We start from the raw sequence: 19,939 nt of genomic DNA, 5'->3' as shown, positions 1-19,939 counted from the left end.
TAAAACACACGAATCACCTCTGCACAAATTGTAATGAAGCTCAGCTCTTTTACCTACTGTCCATAGTTACTGAATAAAATCTGTTTCACCACTTTAATGACCAGCTGTATTCATTTTTGACATCAGCAAATGATCAACACCCATTTTATTAATTGACAATTCATTGATTACTAACAGTTGGCTTCTGTTCCATCCCACCTGGCAAAGCCTCTTACCTAAGAGTGAACTGGTCTGCCACAGAGCTACTGGTCAGAGAGACCAAAAAGGTGGCCGTGTCCCCTTCCCGGACTAGATTCAGAGGTACCGAGATGACCACATTCTCGTCCAAGCTCACCAGGGACCACTTCAGATCATCTTGGGTTGGGTAGACCACCACACTCCCAATCCTCTCTCGGGCTGGAAACACTTGCTGGGGGCTCTCCAGGCCCGAGTGGATATTGTTCTCCCACTTGCCTTCCTCCTCCAGAGGACACTGGCCAGCCTTGTCGGCTGGGTAGAGCGTGAAGAAGAGCTCCATCGCGGTGCCCCCAAGCAGGGCTGGGATCTCCTCCTCTGGCTCCAGGTCCAGGCCTGAGCTGAACCACTCGGGCAGCAGCTCCAGCTCAGCCACACACAGCCCTGGGGCCCCTTGCAGCCGACAGCTGGCCGCCACTTCCCTGGCCTCAGGGAAAGCAAACATCTTGACACAGGGTAGATCTTCTGTAAGGTCGCTGTCATCCCAGCCCATGCCAGTGACATAAAACAAGGTCTGCACTTTGGGTCTGTTGGAGTAGATGGAGCTGTCGAGGATGTGGGATTTCAATTTCCAGTTGAAAGGAAACTTGTCCATGTTTCCAAAGGCTGTAGATGTCAACAGGAGCTCCTGGGGGATTATCTTCTCCACTGAAAACGGGCCATAGCTGGCATTGATAACAGGGGGTGTCCTGGCTCGGTAGATGAAGAATGGCTCCACCCGGGCCTGCAGACTGGAGTTCCTTGTGAGGTCTTGGTTGGCTTCTTTAAGGAAAAACGACTCCTCTGCATTGGAGATGTGCAAGCTCGTGGGGAGGTAAGCAGGGAGCGAGGAAAACTTCTGCAGGCTATCCACAATCCCTCGACTCTCTGTCACTGCACAAGAAAGGAAAGCAAAAGAATAAAACTGTGTTCTGAGATGTAATGAAATAAATGCAATGCAGTCTCCACCCACCTTCCCAACAAACCACCCACTGGCCACTGTTTCTCCCCCAGGTCTCATCACAGTGAAAGCCCTGTAATTACATAAAGTATGGTCTTCAGGATCTTCCCAAAAATACAGCACAGAGTGGGAAGGAACCCCATTTACCACCGATCCAATAGTCCTGGTGCTGAACAGTTATCTCTCTAAAGGGAAAACACTGCTTCTGCTGTTTGTGCAAAATCATAAACTCAAAAGATCATCGTCATCGTTGTTCATCTACCCCACAGACAAAAGGTTGCGTATCTACCAAGTCTACCAATCAGGCATTGCACTGTTGTATGTGACGTGTTAGTACCTTATTACTTTGATACTCATGCTGCTCTCTATCACTTCTATAAGTGACATCTATGTGGACATGATGACATCGCTATAATTCTTATTGAAAAGAGAGTGAAGCTACCACTCAAGAGTTCCTGCTTCTAGAAAACTCTCCTTCCGAAATACCAACGAGAATGCACACAGGTTACAGGGACGTTCACCACAGCATCATTTAGAATTGCAAACAAACTTAAGAGCATATGTGCTGAGCCTGATGGCTGGATTTGAATCCTGGCTTTGCCACTTCCTAACTGAGCAACCTTGACCAAGTTACTTAGCCTCTCTGTGCCACAAATGTCCTCACATAAAGTAGGACATAAACATGAATTCTACCTTACTGGGTTGTCACAAGGATTAATGAGTTAATAAGTACAAAGCACAACCAGATGTGGTGGCTCACACCTGTAATCCCAGCATGCTGGGAAGCCAAGACAGGTGGATCACTTGACCCCAAGAGTTCAAAACCAGCCTAAGTAAAACAGTGAGACCCTGTCTCTACAAAAAAAAAAAAACACAAAAATTATTCAGGCATGGTGGCTCGTGCCTGTAGTCCCAACTACTTGGGAGGCTGAGGCAGGAGGATCTTGAACCCAACAGGCGGAGATTACAGTGAGCTGGGATTGCAGCACTTCACTCCAACCTGGGTGACAGAGCAAAACCCTGTCTCAAGAAAAAACAAAATAAAATAAAATAAAGCACTTAGAACAATGCTGGCACACAGATACGTGCTGTCAATATTCACCCACAATTACTATTTTAATCCATATTCAATAGGTTGATCAACAGGAAACTAAACATTTTATAGTGGAATAATATGAAACTATCTTAAAAAATGAGGTAGAGCTATATAAACATACTTGAAAAGATGGCCACAATATGACATTAAGGTTAAAAAAAAACAAATTAAGTGTAAAAAAAAATCAAATGTGTCATATGTGATCCTATTTGGTAAAGTTTTAAAATTCTACCTATGTATATATAAATGTATATATTTATGTTTGTGTGTCTATAGAACCCAAAGGAGAAAGTTTTTTTGCTTTTTACCATTTACATTTCTACTTTCTTTTTAATTTGTTACAACCATGTATTATTTTGTTAATTAAAACACACAACACATATACATAAACATGTACACATGAGTACATATGTGTATGTGTGTTTCTTGGCATGTTTCCTTCAAATGGGAAAACACACACAGCAAAGACCCAACAAGCTTTTTCAAAGTGAAGACAGCCCACCAGGAACCAGGGTCAGCAAATCAGGCCAAGGACAGACAGAGAGTTTTTTTTTTCTTTTGCCCTGAAATGAACCTCCACCACTGGAGTCCGGTTTTCCAACCAGTGCAAGAAGAAATGGAACCTGACCATGGTGCTTAAAATGCAACATCCTAGAGGATGAAACAGCAGAGAAATCCCACTCCATTCACTCTGGCTCCTGGTGACATGTTTTTCTGCAGCCATCACAAATTCTGCAAAATATGCCTTCTATTGATTTAAACACTTTTTGGCCTGTTTGGGGCTGTCCTTGGCGAGCTTTCCTCTTCTAGAGGGTGACAAAATTGTAATTAGGAGATTGTGAAAAAGATACAGCCCACGTAGGGGCCAATGCCTCCTTTTTCTAAGAAGGCATTCAGCAAGCAAGTTCTCCTCAAGTGTCATCAACATGGCCAGTCCCTTGTTACATTCATTACTCCAGCAGGGTAATTACTTATTCATTCCTCCAATGACTTATCTAAATATACTTATTATTCACTTATTATTTTCCCAGCATTGTGCCACATAAAAATATTACAGGGACAATGCAGTCATGATTTCTGCCCCCAAGGAACTAGCGACTATGTTCCGCCAATTGGAAGCTCTGGAGGACACAGCTAACATTCAGAAAGCAATTCGGAAATTGGACATTAAGATCCTTAAAAATGCCCATCCCAGGAATTCACCTAGGAATTTGTTCTAAGGAAATAATCAAGAGATCAGGAAGGATATTAATGTGCAAGTATGCTTATCGCAAGCATGATTTATAACAGCAACACACTGGAAGCAGCCCAAAAACCTGCCATTAGGGAAATGAGTAAGTGATTAAAGCCACACTATGTGTGCGACATTAAACTGCCATCAAAACCATGATGTCAACAAATCTTTAGTGTCATGAGAAAATACTTACAATATGTTAATTGAAAACGACCTCAAAAATTCCTTTAAATTATCTCAAATCTATTTAAACACACAATATAGTCCCTTCCATAGTTTAGACCTGAGTTTGCTCCAGAATGATGTCCATACAGGCTTGGCAGGATTTGGATCAAAAGATAAGAGGAGGGAGAAATGATTTTGAAGAATTAGCCTCATCTAAAGGAAAGTTTTAGCTGCTGCCGCCACCAAGGGGCAATCTGTATTTTGACAATGTCAAGCAATGCAGAAGCACCTCTCCAGATGAAATTTAAATTAGTTCTTTTTGTCATTGGTTTATTTCCCCTCTCCAAACCAGGAAGTTAAATTCAGGTGAATTTGCTCATGAATTACTTGGCAACAGGAACGCTGTCAGCAGGGAACATCTGCCTTGTGCAGCATGACAATGTCTTTCAGCTGGGCTAAGCAGGCACACCAGACTTGGAAGTGAGTGGCTTGAATTTCACTTCTCGTAAAATTTAGGAGAAGTCCAAGCTAAGGCTTAAATTCTGACTTATTTACAAATATGGAAAAGGAAATTAAAATAAATGCAAACTTTAATTTGCTCTGTTTTCACTGTATATTGGTTTATTGTTTTCTTTATCTTTTATAAAGGCATTTTACACCTCTCAAAAATTGATTTACAAGAAATGTAAAGCTGCACCTTCTCTTCTTTATTGTAGCCAAAGCCTCCATTTTATCTGAAATAGCAGTGTAAGGTTTACATTCCTGTCCCACCATAACTCAAGCAAAATGCAATACAAATTTTGTCTGAAACTGTATATGGAAAGCCATCAACGTCAGCTACTAGAGCCTTATTCTATCCTCAAACCAGATTGCAACAAAATATAATATCTGAATTTAGGAGCATTTTATGAAGCCATGGGACTGTGTCCTGAGAAATACACTGAAAAGCTAACACTCTTCCCTTTAATCCCAAAATGTCACATAGTAACACCATTCTTTTTCCCATTGGCAGGTAGAGCATGTGGCCCACGTTCTGAATGTGAAATGAGGCCCTATTCAGTCTGCTGATTTCCTAGAGAGCTATTTACCACTGGACAGAACGAGGTGGGCCCTGAGAGCAGGAAATGAGGAAGGAGTAATGGGGCCTGGCTGAAAAGAGCGTCTCATCTCTGCCCTCCTTATGAACCAAGAAGAGAGTCAAGTTCAGGTTCAGAGAGAACACAAGGTGCACCAGACAGATGCTCTGTGGCTAAAGGATGCTCCGACTCAAAACGCCAATGGCAGATGGCTCCAAGGAGGCCCTAAAGACAGCCTCAGCAGGAAGAGAGGGGAGGAGATTAATAATATTACTCCTAGAACGAAGCAATTCACAGGGTGCCGGGAATCATGGCAGGGACCCTGTGACCCAAATTGAGTGAGTGGATGTCACTGCTGTGCTTAGCACACAAAAAATATTCCTGGACATGGACCTTAGTCAGCACTGGTGGGACATGAATGCCTGAATCCCAAGATGGTAAAACGTGAACCTGCTACAACAAGGGACACACTCAGAAGTCAGTCCCTTTCACTGCTAGTGCCAGTCATGTCTGGGTGCTAACTTATCAGTCTTGTGGCTACTGGTGACTCACTTAAGAGTATAGGCCCACGACATTTCTGAGGCTGAGTCTCCTCTAATTCACACAAAACAACTCAGGCATAGAGAGCCAGGTGTGGAAAGCTCTTTCCGGTGGGCCAGGTGGCCAGGTGACCAGGTCACCAGGTCTTTGAAAAATACCAGGAAGAGAAACTCCTTACTGGTCTATAAAAGTGTGGCCCTAACAGCTGATAATTCACTACCACCTGGGTACCACAGGAATAACCACAACCCTTACTGATTTCACGGTGGTGAAGGCCAGGAGCTAGGAGCAGGCCTTTGTCAGTATTAATATTAGTTCAGGTTGGTGCAGTAAATATAATCTCTGGCAGCAGTGGAACGGACTAGAAAATCTTCCATGCTCTCTTCCACCCAGAGTTCTCCCATCTGTTTCCACAGTTCCACTTGGTGCTGTTTTCACATCATTCTCCTTGCCCTTACTTGCACTTGTTGGGGAAGCTCATCACCCACATGTCAGCAGAGAAGACTCCTTCTGGTCTGGATTTCTTAGCCCAGAGAGACCTTCTCTGAGCTGACCAGCAACTTCAGCCATCCCACTCACGACAATGTAGTTCCCTGCATTGTTATAATACAACAATTGTTGTTGTATTATACAACATTGTTATATATATACAACATTGTTATATATTATACAACATTGTTATGATATAATGCAGGGAACTACATTTCCCAAGCTCCCTTGCTGTCTGCTTCTGCGTGTGTTCAGCCAATCGGAAGCTCTGGTAGAAGACTGGAGGGTAGGAAGAGGGAAGAACCCAGGGTATTTCACACTGTGTCTCTTCCCTGCAGCACTCACTGGCAGAAACTGCATCTCCTCTCTGGTTCTAACCCCCTTTAAAACCCCCACCATGGTCCCAGCTCCCTGTAGCAGGTTCTAATGCCTAACCCAGCAGCTTCTGGATTCTCATAACCTAACCTCTTCCCCTTTTCCCTCTAGCCCAAAAGATGACAACAGCTTCCTGCTCCCGCTGTTCTTAATTTCTAAGTAACTTTACCAGCCCCAGATGGTACTTGATCATCCCCAATTTGGTTTCTCAGATTTTCCAGGACCTGAGTAACTAATTCCCTTTATTAAATTCCCTCTGTAGAAATAACTAGAGTGATTTCTGTTTTCCTGACTAAAGCGTGACTACTATATCCAGTCACTCATCATTCCGTCCTGTTATATTCCCTCAAAGCAACTATCACCATCTGAAATCAGCCTTTGTATTTTTCCTTGTTCGCTTGTTTACTATCCATTCTTTCTACTAAAATTTAGATACCATGAGAGAGGGGGCTTTGATGTCCAGTTTACTGCACAGTCTCCAGTACCTAGCAGGAGAAATTAAACAGATATTTGCTGAATGAATGTCCATCAATTAAGACTGCATTGGTTTAACGCTTGAGAGAATCAATCTCTCTGTGTTCCTTCTGAGTTTCTGGCTGGCTTCTTCCCAGGGTTGTTAATAGATACTGTTTTTATTAACACAGCATTTGCCCATCACACTATCACTCCATTCATTTCGTCCTAAAATATCACACCACAGTCAGCTGGTCACTAAGCTGGCAGCTATGCTTGCCAACCAAAGAGCTGCAATTCTCAGTAGAAGGAGAAAATATCGCTTAAAGGGAGATACACACCATTTACAGGCCAACACACCTAGGCATATTTGCCAGTCATGCCAGTTGATTATCACAGCAGTTGTAAAATAAGCTGTGTTAGACCCTTTTTAAAAAATTATGAAACTGAGGCACAGAGAAGCAATTTGAACATGGTTAGAATTCAAACCGGCTCTGTCCAATTCCAAAGGCGTTCCACTTTCTCGTATTACCTGAGGGCCTACCTGGCCTGGCAGTTCTACAATGAGGCCAAGGAGTTAACCATCTGGAGGTCATCTGAAGGAGCTGAACCTTAATGCTCACAAGGCCAGGTTCATGGACACAATCCCTGTACACCCAGTGAGGTTTTCATTGCTCCATGGTCACAGGTGATTGTATCTCCCATCCCAGATACCTGTTACCAGCCTGGATTCTCAGGTAGAGCAGGAAAATAGGTACAGCTGACCCAGAGCATCTCAACCCAGCTGCTAGCAAAACAGCCAGTGATCCCCACCTTTAAGACAGTAATAAAGATGGAAAAACATTACTACCTATAAACCACCTTACATATCCCAGAGCCTCAGGAGGAACAGCCTATGCAACAATTTGGGCCAAATGCTCTTGGATTAAGGTGGTCATTCATTAATAACAGCTGTGGTGGGGTGATACTATAAATCCCCAGTTTTCTTCTACTCCCAGGTGTACCCCTGTATTGTACCCTGGAGAACAGACCCTTCCACACCTCAGCATTTGAAACACGATTCATTCACTATAGAACCAAAAATGAAAGGTAGCAAATACTTGACTACTGAATTTCAAAGCCACCAGTATAAAAGCAAGATGCAAGAAGTCAGGTGAATCTCCACTTTTCTCAACTACATAAAACACATCATGGCCTGAGAAGGAAGAAGAGACGCTACAGACAGGCAAGCATGAGGCCACCAGTGCCAGCCAGTCATCAGGCAGGAGGCATCAGGCAGGAGTGACGCTTGCCTTTTGTCCCAAGATTCTTCCCAACCCTCAAGCTGGGCAGCCCTGCTTGGCCAACCTGGGGCTCACAGGAATAGGAAGCAGATATGAAGCAGAGAGGAAGCAGATGAAAGGCAAGCAGGAAGCCAGCAGGAGCAAACAGGAAGCAGACAGGGAGAGACAGGAAGTGGACAGCAAGAGACATGACATAGACACAGGAATCAGACACAGAACAAAAGGAAGAAACAGGTAGGTGCCTGCTCCCAGGCCCAGCCTTGCAGTCGCCTCTATCTTCCCTTATTGGCAGGGCCTAGAAAGGAACAGCTGAACAAGGGTGGATGTGCAGAGACCCACCACCAGAATCACACACCGGAGAATAGAAGAGCAAGTTTAAAACTTAAGAGCCTATAATGTAATAACTGGCACACCCCATTAACAGAGGAGGAAACTGAGGCACGGGATGAGGGGAGTTAAATTACACAGTAAATGATGGTGGCAGAACAGGAATCCTGGAAAACTGGCTCTATGATGTGCACTGCAAACCATCCCTGTACAGCCTCACATTAAAGAAGCTGAAGGAAGGGAGAATTCTTATTCCCAGAATTTCAGGATGATCCATAATTCCTTCTTGGTCCAGAAGGATTCATGAAGATCCTAGAGAGGTGTATAAGGTAAAAACCTAAAAAGTGGGAATCTTAGATAAAAAGCCAGAATCCAGAGTGGCTTGTCTCTATCAGAGTCTACAGAATGGCTGTAGGTTTCATGAAAAACACCTAGACATTATAGTTTGCAGAACTACCAACAAAATAGAGAATACAGGCATATATCATCAGGTCTGAGGGAGGAAAAGAAGCAACTTAGTTTGGACACATCTGAGTGAAGGTAAAGGGAGATAGCTGAAAATATGCGATCATGGGATTCCAGGGAAGTGGACCCCTAATTTATCTCCCCACAAAAGTAAGCTCCTTTTACACAAAATGCTACATCATCAACTACTCTGTATTCTCTGAGACAAGGATTCTCAACCCTGGCTGCATGGTGAATACATATATTATACTTAGGCCCTGCCCCCTCAGAATGTCTTTAGATGGTCTCAAGTGGGGCCCGGTATTTTTCTATGTTCACTAAATGATTCAAACAAACAGCAGCAGAAAAAAGTTCATGGACACTACTGAGTACACAATAGGTACTTTGTATATAGTCATAAAAATGAATAGTCAGGGCAAGGAGAGCCACCCTTGAGGGGAAGCCTTGGATCATGTGCCAGCAAGTCCATAGAATGTTAGAGGCAACTTTATAAATTACAACAACAAAATGATAAAAATATTTTAAAATAAGGGCAAAGGGAAAATAAGAATAGAATCATCATTATCATCATCATCATCATTTATATGTACTAAGCATTTTGCAGGTATTAAAATCATTATCATCAAGTCATCGTTTAATCCTTGTAATAGATCAAACATTATTCCAAGCATTTTATAGGTATTCACTATTTTAATTTTGATAGTCTTTTGACTATGAGGATTTCGTTTTTACCCCCACTCATAGATGAGAAAACTGAGGCACAGGGCATTTACATGACTTGCCTAAGATCATATAGCTAGTAAGTGGTGGAAGTGGAATTTGACCCAGGCAGTCCAGCTCCAGGCAGAGTTCTCACTATTAGCCACTATGTTCTGCTGCCAGAGGAAAGTTCAAGCAAGCAAAATCTACATTGTAAGAGTATAATCAGTGACTAAAGGAAACTGCAAATGTGGCTGTGAATTGCCCACAGCTCTCAAAGCACAAGATTAGGTCACTATTTGGACACTGTCCATAAAATGAAAGCAAGAAGCAAAGCTTTTCCTGGCTCTAAGAGAAGTTCCTCTGGTGAGTGCTCCCAACTGGCCCCTGCAGGGTACCACATCATTCCCACATTACACTGTGAGCTTATGAGAATGCCTCCTATGGTGGGCTCCATGTAAGATGGGCCTATAACAACTATGGACAATGAAGCAAAAGCAGTTTTCCAGAGGGCCCCGCGGTGTGTGCCAAGACCACTGACAGCTTTTGGATAGTCTAGCTTAATAGAAAAAGAAAATCCAGAATGCGATTCTAGAAAACCCGACATTGTACACTCTCCTCCTGCATGTGCTTTCTTCCCAAACTAGGGAAGGCTTTTAGAAAGAGTCAAGTGGCAGAGCACTTGAGATTATGTTCTGGGGCTACAAATATTTTAGAGAAACAGTTGAAGGCAAATGTGCACAATTTGAAACATAACAAAGAATACCAACCTTTTATTTCCTAATTTCCACCACTGCGTTATGCTGAGAAAGTCCTCCTCCATATCCCAGGATCAAATAGACACTACCTACACTTTTGCTTGGTTTCTGTGCATGGGTATGCATAGATGGGTGCGTCTCTACATTTTTACACTTAATTCTTGAAGCTACCTGAAATCTCTACTGGTGTATAATGTGAAGTGAGAATCTGATAAAGTTGAAAATGAGCATGCACTGAATTCAGCCAGTAGAAAGATTTTATTTGACTTTGCAGTTTGGGTTTATTTTAATTGAATCTGAATGCTTTGTGTCAGGGTGCACACATATTTTTCACTATTCTCCAATTCACTAACACCCACTTACACCTACTCTTTTCATTCATTTCTGGTACGTGCCTCAGCCTTGATCTTAGAAATTGCTTTCCCAAATAGCTAGCCACTTTCTCCAATGTGTCTCTCTGCCAATGATTTCTAATGCTTGCTGATTATTTGTTAAGACCTGATACATGCTCAAGTCTACTTGTGATCTATTTATTTAACTTCTTTGTTGTGTGACTACACTCATACCAATACAGTGTAGCTGAAATTAACGTGGATTTACAATACAGTTTATTATGTAGGAGTGTTATGGACTGAATTGTACCTCCTCCCAAATTCATATGTTCAAGTGCTAAGCCCTGGCACCTCAGGATGTGACTGTATTTTGGGACAGGGTCTTTCAAGAGGCAATACAGCTAAAATAAGGCCACTGAGGGGGACAAATATTTTTATCCCATGCTGTAGCTAGCTCCTCTGTCTTCTCGCATTGTGTCCTCAGCGTGTAACTTTGCTCCTCCTGGTTGCACAGTGGCTGCTGAGGGATGTATCTCCATCCCTCTCAGGACACAGCACCAACGCCCACACTTGGATGCCTGACATTTCTCTGGAGGGTTAATTGTCCTTAGAGAGCAGTTGCCTTTTTGAAGAGCTACTGGGGAGAAGTACCAAGCATTCTGCCTTTTACTGAGGATGGGGGCATTGGAAGGAGGTCTGCCTGGAGTGGGTGTCTCATCTTCAGAATTTAGTTACTCATCTTGCTTGCAGCCCCTTTCATGCCTGTCCTTGCTCTATTTGCCAACATGGGGCCAAGAGCCCCCAATTCAATAGGACTGGCATCCTCATAGGAAGAGGAAATTAGGACACGGACACACACAGGGAAGACCATGTGGTGGCAGAGGAGGCAAGCAGCCATCTACAAGCCAAGAGAGGCCTCAGAAGAAACCAAACCTGCTGGCACCTTGGTCTTGGACTTCCAGCCTCCAGAATTATAAGAAAATAAATTTCTGCCGTTTAAGTGGCCCAATATGTGGTACTTTGTTATGGCAGCCCTAGCAAACTCATACAGAGGGATAACTGTTCTTTATCAAAATCCAATTAGCTAGACTTCCCTGCTTTCCATCTTCCGAGTTAACTTTAGAATCACATGGTCAAGTTGCCCATGCCAAAACTCAAATGGACTGTCAGCTGGAGGTGAGGATCTGCACAATGAGAGTGTGGATGCCTTTCAACTTCCTGCCATATTTTTCTATGTATTTTCAAGTTTTCTAGAATGAACATGTGCTGCTTATTCAATCTAAGAGAAATATTGACATTCTTCCTTCAAAAAGAAAGATATGGAATTTAATTTTAAGTAGCAGACTGAGCACACTCATTCCCTCCATCTCCACAGAAACCCAAATGAAATAAAAGCATAAAAGTACAAAAAGGAAAAAACCTATTATCAAGAGAAATGGAGGAAGGATATGTGCAAATAAAATACTTCAGCAAATTTAAGAAAGAGAATAAGTGGATAAAAGTGTGTTGACGGGCAGGACAGCAGAGGAAACCTTAGACTAGAGCATTCTGCATGTGCTGCCAAGGATCAAGAGGCTACTCTGCCCACTGGAGCCCAGAGGGGCTCCTGGCTACCTGCTGGCACGTACAGTGAGGACACCTGTGAAACTGGAGCTGGAAAAAGGAGAGTAACTAGATTCTGTAGAATGGGACACCCACTTCAGGTAGACCTCCTTCTAATGCTCCCATCCTCAGTAAAAAGCAGAATGCTTCATACTTTTCCCCAGTAGCTCTTCAAAAACGCAACTCCTCTCTAAGGACATTGAGTTAACCCTTCAGAGAAACGTCAGGCATCCAAGTGTGGGTGTTGGTGCTGCGTCCTGAGAGGGACGGAGATAGGGAAGCCACTGTGCAACCAGGAGGAGCAAAGTTACACGCTGAGGACACAATGTGGGAAGACAGAGAGCTGGTCACAGCATGGGATCCAAGAAAAAATAAGATCAAATCCTACTCGCCTAAGCCACTGTGGCCAGGGTTTCTGTTACTTGCAGCCAAACACAATCCTAAATGATAAGAAAAGAGAAGTACATGGCAGAGTGCCTGGCCCAAACTAAGTAGGAAATAAATGTGTGTTGAAAGAATAAATGAATAAATGGAATGAAGTTGATACTTTTAATGCAAATAAGTAAAAACAATTAAAATGTGAAAAAGGGAAGAAGGTAGGTAAATTAGCTAAATCCTCATCTTTTATAGAGAGAGCACTGCTGTCTACATTTATTAACTCAAGAAGTCAAGGTAGATGAATAATTATAGAAGTAATCACCAGAAGAACTAAAACCAGAAATGGCTAGATGTGGCAGACTCTAGGGAAGGAAATCAAGGATATAGAGGAATGGAAGACTATGGCCTTTCTTTCAAAGTTATTCTGTACCATTTTAATTTCACCATCTGCATGTGTGACTTTGAGGATAAGAAGCCTTTGTGTGTAAGAGCCCAAACCTAGCCAAACAAGGGAAGATAGCATAGAACAGAATACTGGAAATCTGAGTATAGGGGATAAGGGGAGAATGCCCTCATTCTAGACAATAAGACATTATTGGGCCTGTGGGTGAGATGGCCACCTGTCAAGGGGGGAAAATCAAAAACTTCCTCGTCGACCATATTGCATATGGCTGCTCAGGCAGGGACTTTCCCATTATCTCCTGTATCCATGTATGGCCACAAGACTTGTTCTTGAAATAGGAGCAGGAGAGTCACATACCACATTAAAGCCAAAATAGGTAGCTTTTACCTTCCACCAGTGAAAAGCAGGAAACACTGAAGCCCTAGGGCATGACAAAGCCATGAGCTGGAAGGAGCCCAGGCCCTGGAATCTCCACACAAGGAAGGCTGCCTGCCAAATGTGAACACCCACACAAGATGTGAGCAAGAAGCAATCTTTTATTGTGTTAAGCCACTCCTAGGAACTTATTTATTATAGCAGCTAGTGATAACCAACTAAACCAACGTGGTATAGGCTTACGATTTGGACAGCAGTAGCCCCATCCCTACTAAAAAGTGAAAACAAATTGCATAGCACTTCTTCAATGTAAACTGTGTTTTTGTGAGCAAGGAGGAGATAAAGACACTCAGAGAAGCAAAAGTGAAGAGCTGTTCAGCCAACATGAGAGATTTCCATGCCGTGCCAGATGCAGGGGGAGCGTTATTAAAGGGATTACATAGATTGCTTAGTGACAGTAATTTTGACCTCCTATAGGCACCATCAGCTGTTAAACAGTGGGAAATTTTGATGACCTTGTTCTAATTTCCATTTATATTTATTCTAAATTGGACACCTTGGAGATTGTTTAAATAAGAGAGGAAAATTCACTGAGTAATCTTGACAGTTCTGCCACTGTCTGATTGGGAAGCAGCTGAGGCTTACAAGAGGCACAGAGACACCTGGGCTGGAGCCCCAGGTCTGCCATCAGTTCAGTTTATGTACCAAGGCAAGTCACTTCATCCTCCTGAGATTCAATTTCCCCCTGTGTCAAACGGGGAGTCACCTGCTGCCAGGTGCATCAGGGACACATGAGGTAACCCAGTGGTGTGACTTGTTATTGTGCAACTGCATACATAGGAATGTCACAGGTGGTGCCTCTGTGGACTTCTCACTAATTCAGACTTGCTTTTCTTTCACCTGTTCATCACTGAAATCGAAAATGATTCTTTCATTTCCCAGAATGAAATGAAAGAATGCAAACCATGCAAATCGAAACAAAATTGGAATTGAAGGTCAGTCATAGCTGGGATAGGCTGGCTTCAGGTCTAGCTGGATTCAGCAGTGAAGCAATGTCACCGCTGTGCATCTTCACAGATGTCCTTTGAGGGAATGGATAAAGAAGCCTTGGTACCTTGTTGGGTGGAACACTACTCGGCAGTAAAGAGGAGCAAATGATGGACACACAGCATCATGGAGAAGTCCCAAATACATTATGCTGAGCGAAAGAAGGCTACCTCAGAAAGCCACATGCTGTCCAAGTGCACTTACATAACACCAAATCAAACCAGAGGGATGAAGAACACACCGGTGACTGCCAGACAGAAGGGACTGGGAAGAGTTTGACTATAAAAATTTTAATCAAGGGAACTGGAAGAGGGGTTGATGGAGCTCTTCTGTGTCCTGACCGTGCTGATGCTTACACAACTCTAGGCATTTGCCAAAAACTTACAGCACTCTATACCAAAAAGAGTGAAATGCACTGAAAATAATTTTTTTCCTTTGAGGGGGAGTCTTGCTCTGTCGCCCAGGCTGGAGTGCAGTGGCGCGATCTCGGCTCACTGCAACCTCCCCCTCCCAGATTCAAGCGATTCTCCTTCCTCAGCCTCCCAAGTAGCTGGGATTGCAGGCATCTGCCACCACACCTGGCTAATGTTTGTATTTTTAGTAGAGACAGTGTTTCACCATGTTGGCCAGGCTGGTCTTGAACTCCTGATCTCAAGTGATCCACTCACCTCAGCCTCCCAAAGTGCTGGGATTACAGGCGTGAGCCACCGCGCCTGGCCAAAAATAAATTTTAAAGTAATTTTTTAAGATGTATTTTCAGCCATCATCCTGCTCTGTCTTCTACGAAGCTGACTTTATTCTCCATGTCACAGTGAGATCAGCATTTTCAAGCTTCACATTCTCCTTCTAAAATCCAATGAGAACTAGTGGAAGTCTATTTTTCAAAATTACAGGGGCAAACCCTCAGTACCTCTCATTGCACTGATGAGGCATGTGGTGGGGCATCTGCCCATCCCTAAACAAATCACTGTGGCCAGGGGGATGCCTGTTCTCATTGGTTCAGCCAGGGTCATGTGCCCCTCCCCAGGAGCCTGGAAGGAGAATCAGCTTCAGCTGAAATAGGAGAGGTGGGGGTGGTTCCCCAAAGAATCATCATGGGGTCATTTCAACAAAAAGAACAAGGGAATTCTAGGTAGGAAACAATACAAAAATCTCTATTTTTCAAATAAAACAATTTACACCAAGTCAGTACTGATTTCTTCCTGCCAGCACTACTCTCAACACTGTAGGTGTTGAAAAAGAAAAGTCAGGACTATGCCTGAGGTCAGAAACCAGACATTGGAGCAACCCTGCAGAAACGTGTTACCTTTGCAATTTGACATACTGTGTTCAAAACACAAGTTGGAGATTCTGAACCCAGGGCCTAAAATAAACCAACATTCTCTGAAGGGCTAATCTGTTTATTTAAGGATCCCAAGTCTGCAGAAGTGATCTCAGCCAGCAGGGACAAAACAGAAGTAGACTCAGGGCCGGCTTCATGTCACGCAAACTGTGCATTCCAGGGCCGCACGCTCAGAAGGAACCATGCTCTGCTTAATGCTGTGCTGCCATGCTCTTCACCTCTGAAATTCTTAAGAGTTGCATCTTTGAACTTGTGCTTTGTAAGTGAAGTCTAATGAGACGGTCACGCATGGCACAAAAGCAGAGGAGAAATGTGCGATATGCTCGTCTGCTATTTGCTCCTTGCCGCACTATTTACATATAGCATTCACAGTGCCCCATAAGCATCGTGGTCCCAGTGTGGAGCTCAGCAAGACTCAAAGCGAGTATAGGTAAGTGTGTTGCATCCATGACAACTAAACAGGGGCACTGACAGCTCCGCGAAACCAGGCTGCCTATTCAAACCAGAACTTGCTTCAAAGGCAGAAAAAAGGCAAAGATGTTCTACAAAACACAACAAACCAAGGACCCTGTCAGGTCCTTGGTTACTCCTGTTACTTCCTGTATTCGTCAGCCACTTAAATGCTGAAAAGGATGACACAGAAGGAACAGCAAAGATCAGACAACCCCTAGCTCCTCTCTTTTCAGTCCTTCCTCACCTACCAGGAGGCGAAGGGAGAGGTCTGGTAGAAGGAGTATCAAGAGGTGAGATGAGAAAGTGCTGAGGTAGTTCTGTGCAGCGTTTCCACTGTCCTGGTAGCAATGATATACCCACGACGCACGAGCTATGAAATATGGATTGTGTAACTGACGACTCTGTATATGTGTTAATTGCTCTTATATTTGCATTTAAAACTGATATAGCATAATAAAAAGATAAATGATAAAATCAATAGTAATGATTTAAGATTTTAATTTTTCTTTTTCAGAATGGACTTAAATAGCAAGTAAAAACACCATGATAAGTTGAAAGAGGGGCCGCAGAAGGAAGGAAAGGGGCTTTATATTTTCATACTTTCATGGCATTTTTTCTCTCATTTTGGAACAAGGGGCTGAATTTTCATTTTTCCCTGAGCACTGCAAATTGTGTAGCCAGCCCTGAGGACATGTGAGTTAACCCAGCAGAAATATAACCATGCCACAATCCCCAACTTTCTCCCAACACTTAGGCCAGAGGTTAAAAAAGCAGGCTCCAGGGACAGTATCTGGGGTCATGGACATATTTTTATTTACCTACTCAGTGATTTTCTAAAAACTGAATTAGTCGCACAAAAATCCAGATTTCTGACTTCTCTTTAAAAATACAATAAGCTTTGACTCGGCTGCGCATGCATTCCTACCCAGCAGTAATCAGCTGGATCAGCAGGGTCACTGCTGCTCTCTTTAGCTGGCACCTGCATCCTAAAGCTCACCATCGTCCCCACCATTCCCTGTCGCCCCACTCCAGCTCTCACACTCCCATACATCCCCTGCCTGCCCTCCAGTCCACTTTCTGAAAATGAGCCCAACACTGAGGAGGGCAGAGCTGGGAGAGGGAGACACAATTCCAGGTGCAACAGCTTCAGACTTAGACATTTATTCTTCATGAATGTAATTAATCCTATTTGCCTTATGTAGTGGGTTGAGTAATATCCCCCAAAAAAGATATTTCCAGGTTCTAACCCATGGTCACCTGTAAATGTCACCTTACTTGGAAACAGAGCCTTTGCCAAGGCAATTAAGGATTTCAAGATGAGATCATCGGATGACATAAGCCCAACGACACCCACCCTAAAACCAGTGACAGGCGTCCTTATAAGAGAAAGGACAGGGAGACTTGAGACACACAGAGACATAGGAGAAGGCCACATGAAGACAGGAGAAGAGATTGGGGGAATGTGTCTACAAGCCAAGGAACGCCAAAGATCACTGGCAACACCAAAAGCTGAAAGAGCAGCCTGGGACAGCGCCTCCCACAGTCTTCAGAGGAAACAACAGGGCAACACCTTGATTCGCCTCCAGAATGTGTGAGAATCAGTGTCTGTTGTTTTAAGCCACCAAGTTTGTGGTAACTTATTACAACAGCCACAGGAAACGAATGCACGTTATAAACAATAAAACATCATTTTTCCTGGCTAGTTTGGGCAATCCGAAATCGCTCGCAGAATATCTTTTGTTCTCTTTGGGTTTTTTTTGTTTTCTGTTTTTTGTTTTTTAAGGCAGTTCATTATTTTCCCACACACAAAGTAACTAGAGAAAGGAAAAATTAATATTGTCCAGTCTTAGTGGCTGTTCCAAAGAGAACTTGCTTTAGTGAATCTGTAAGACAAGTTTTTTTTTTTTTTTTTTTTTTTTTTTTTTTTTTTGAGACGGAGTCTCGCTCTGTCGCCCAGGCTGGAGTGCAGTGGCGCGATCTCCGCTCACTGCAAGCTCCGCCTCCTGGGTTTACGCCATTCTCCTGCCTCAGCCTCCTGAGTAGCTGGGACTACAGGCGCCCGCCACCGCGCCCGGCTAATTTTTTGTATTTTTAGTAGAGACGGGGTTTCACCGTGGTCTTGATCTCCTGACCTTGTGATCCGCCCGCCTCGGCCTCCCAAAGTGCTGGGATTACAGGCGTGAGCCACCGCGCCCGGCCTGTAAGACAAGTTTTTAAGGGTTAAGTGTTTAAACAGCATGACTTCAGACGCCTTCAACATCCCTTTTACAATCCTGTTGAATCTCCAAGTGCTTGGAAACCCCTTTTCACCTACCAAAGCATTCTACAGTCTTAAAAAAAAAAAAAAAAAAAGCCTACTCTCTGAATTAATTTCTCAGATCACATAAGGGTCCCTGTGACGCAGGAAGTGAAGAGCTATGAAGAAATGCAGTGGGTGGAGGGCACAGCCTGCTTCTGAAGAGTTGTGCTTAATTGAGAAAAGAAGACAAAAGTCTGTGGGAAAAAAAAATCGATGAACAATAAAAAAAAGTAAAATACGTATTGTTCACTTGCCTGATATAACAGTTGCCAGATCTCAGAGGAAGAAGAGAGGAATAATTGGCTGGCAATTATCACAAGCTTATCAGTAGCATCCAATGCATAAAAATAATAATAACAATAATAGCCATTGCTTGGAATTTGTCACATACCTACTGAGTGCCAGTCACTGTTCTAATTGCATTAACATGTATAAACATGCTAAGTAACATGTCCTGATACATGTATTAACATGTTTTAAATGTATTAACATGTATTAGCTCTTTAGACTTTTATTCTTTACACAATCCTATGAGCTAGAGTATTCTTTTCATAATATAACCATCTGATATGGTTATATGATTAATATTATTATATAATTACTATCTAAATAGATTTGGGCAGGGCTCAGTGGCGCACATCTATAATCCCAGCACTTTGGGATGGCTTGAGGTCAGGAGTTAAAGAGAAGCCTGGGCAACAAGTGAGACCTCATCTCTACAAAGAAAATGTTAAAAAAAAATAACCAGGCATGACAGCAAGTGTCTATAGCTCTAGCTACTTGGGAGGCTAAGGTGGGAGGATCGTTTGAGCCCGGGAGATCGAGGCTGCAGTGAGCCGAGATCACACCACTACACTCCAGCCTGGGCGACAGAGCAAGACCGCATTTCTAAATGTATCAAACAAGTTACAATATTATAGCCATTTTATAGATTCAAAAATGAAGGCACAGAGATGTTGAGAAACTTGCCTAGGGTCACACAGCCAGTAAGGGGTGCAGCCAAGAGCGGGCCCCAGAGTGTGGGCTTTACCCCCTGTTCTGCCGGGTCCTGGCATCTGTGTGGTTCCTGCTCCTCTTCCTCTGCTTGGGGACAGACTCAGCTCCTTCCTGGTGAGCCACATGTGAGCTGGTTCCAGATTTCACCCGGAGCAAAGAAGGGCTCAGGTGCTGCTTTTAACCGATAGCGCGACCTCGAAACCCGTGGACTAAAAGCCACGGAGAACTCGGGAAAGAAACAGCACCTCCCCTTCACACAGACCCCAGGGCTACGCCGTGGACCCCACCCTGGGTAAAAACCCTGAACAGCAGCCTTGGGAATCTTGGTGCGGAGGAAAAACACAAAGCCTCAGTCCCCTTTTCCTGGAATGCAATTCAGAGCTTATCCTGTGTCGCTCAGAGTCAGCGGAGGACGGAGCGGACTCCTGGGACAGCACCGCAGAGGGAGCTGACCCAGGAGTCCCGGCTGAGCCCACCCGCGCCAGCCTCTCCCCGGCGCTGTTCCCGCCCCGCTCCCAGTCCCGCTCACTTCCTCCGCGGACCTCGGGCCTCGCAGGCAACACCGCCACCCAGTGGCC

The 19,939-nt window shown here is 43.8% G+C and overlaps 1 protein-coding gene across 3 annotated transcripts in view; it reads right to left on the bottom strand.

Annotated features, from left to right (window-relative positions):
• TMEM132B (transmembrane protein 132B) overlaps positions 1-19,939 on the bottom strand; it is a 470,175-nt gene that overhangs the window by 301,995 nt on the left and 148,241 nt on the right. For all 3 annotated transcript variants that reach the window (XM_015431809.4, XM_074008385.1, XM_065525023.2), the window contains exon 2: positions 216-1,107. In XM_015431809.4, the coding sequence (XP_015287295.2) occupies positions 216-1,107 (892 nt within the window). The remainder of the gene's footprint in view (positions 1-215; positions 1,108-19,939) is intronic.

The sequence above is a fragment of the Macaca fascicularis genome, chromosome 11, assembly GCF_037993035.2.
Source record: "Macaca fascicularis isolate 582-1 chromosome 11, T2T-MFA8v1.1".
In the NCBI taxonomy this organism is placed as follows: domain Eukaryota; kingdom Metazoa; phylum Chordata; class Mammalia; order Primates; family Cercopithecidae; genus Macaca; species Macaca fascicularis.
This window is presented reverse-complemented; position numbering and strand designations above follow the sequence as displayed.